General features: G+C 64.6%; 1 protein-coding gene across 1 annotated transcript in view; it reads right to left on the reverse strand.

The window, feature by feature from the left end:
• Positions 1-1,271, reverse strand: part of LOC104132692 (cadherin EGF LAG seven-pass G-type receptor 2-like) — a gene marked incomplete at its 3' end in the record, with an annotated part of 21,538 nt that overhangs the window by 1,131 nt on the left and 19,136 nt on the right. Inside the window, 1 exon segment of the mRNA XM_035901690.1 lies at positions 995-1,079. Within this exon segment, the coding sequence (XP_035757583.1) occupies positions 995-1,079 (85 nt within the window).

Below are 1,271 nucleotides of genomic sequence, written 5' to 3' on the forward strand. Positions count from 1 at the left end.
TGCCTGGCTCCCCCCTGCCAGGTGGGTGCCCATCACCCCAGCATCCAGCCTCTTGCAGAGGCCCACCCGTGAGGGTGCCCATCACCCCAGCTTCGGGTCTTTTGCACCAACCCAGGCTCCGTTGCAGCTCAGAGCATGGAGTGGGCACCCCAGCACCATTCGCAAGGGTGCCCATGGCCCCGGCATTTGGGCTCCTGCACCACCCCACCCATGAAGGTGTCCATCGCCCCGGTGTTGGACCTCCTGCACCAGCCCAGGCTCTGTTGCAGCTCAGCGCATGGAGGGGGCACCCTGGCACCATTCGCATGGGTGCCCATCGCCCTGGTGTCTGGTCTCCTGCACCACCCCACCCATGAGGGTGCCCATCGCCCTGGCATTGGACCTCCTGCACCAACCCAGGCTCCCTGCAGCTCAAGAGAGGGTGCCCCAGCACCATTCGCAAGGGTGCCCATCACCCCAGCGTCTGGGCTTCTTGCACCAACCCACCTATGAGGGCACCCATTGCCCAAGTGTTGGACCTCCTGCACCAACCCATGCTTGGTTGCAACTCAGAGCATGGAGAGGGTGACCTGGCACCATCCACATGGGTGCCCATCACCCTGGGGTGTGGTCTTCTGCACCACCCCACCCATGAAGGTGCCCATCGCTCCGGCGTTGGACGTCCTGCACCAACCCATGCTCAGTTGCAACTCAGAACATGCAGAGGGCACCCTGGCACCATTTGCATTGCCCGTTGGACCTCCTGCTCGCCCCACCCATGAAGGTGCCCATCACCCCAGCGTTGGACCTCCTGCACCAGCCCAGGCTCCCCAGCAGCTCAGTGCGTGGAGAGGGCACCCTGGCACCATTTGCATTGCCCGTTGGACCTCCTGCCCACCCCACCCATGAAGGTGCCCATCACCCTGGCATTGGACCTCCTGCACCAACCCATTCTCGGTTGCAACTCCGAGCATGGAGAGGGTGCCCTGGCCCCATTCACGAGAGTGCCCATCACCCTGGCGTCTGGGCTCAGCCCACCCATGAAGGTGCCCATCACCCCAGTGTAGGACCTCCTGCACCAGCCCAGGCTCCCCAGCACCCTGGGGAGGGGGCACCCTGGCCCCATTCACGAGGGCGCTCATCACCCTGGCATCTGGTCTCCTGCACCACCCCACCCATGAGTGCACCCATCACCCCGGCGTTGGACCTCCTGCACCAACCCATGCTTGGTGGCAACTCAGCGCATGGAGGGGATGCCCTGGCCCCATTCACGAGAGTGCCCATCACCCTGG

The sequence above is a fragment of the Egretta garzetta genome, unplaced genomic scaffold, assembly GCF_000687185.1.
Source record: "Egretta garzetta isolate BGI_Z169 unplaced genomic scaffold, ASM68718v1 scaffold1461, whole genome shotgun sequence".
NCBI lineage: Eukaryota > Metazoa > Chordata > Aves > Pelecaniformes > Ardeidae > Egretta > Egretta garzetta.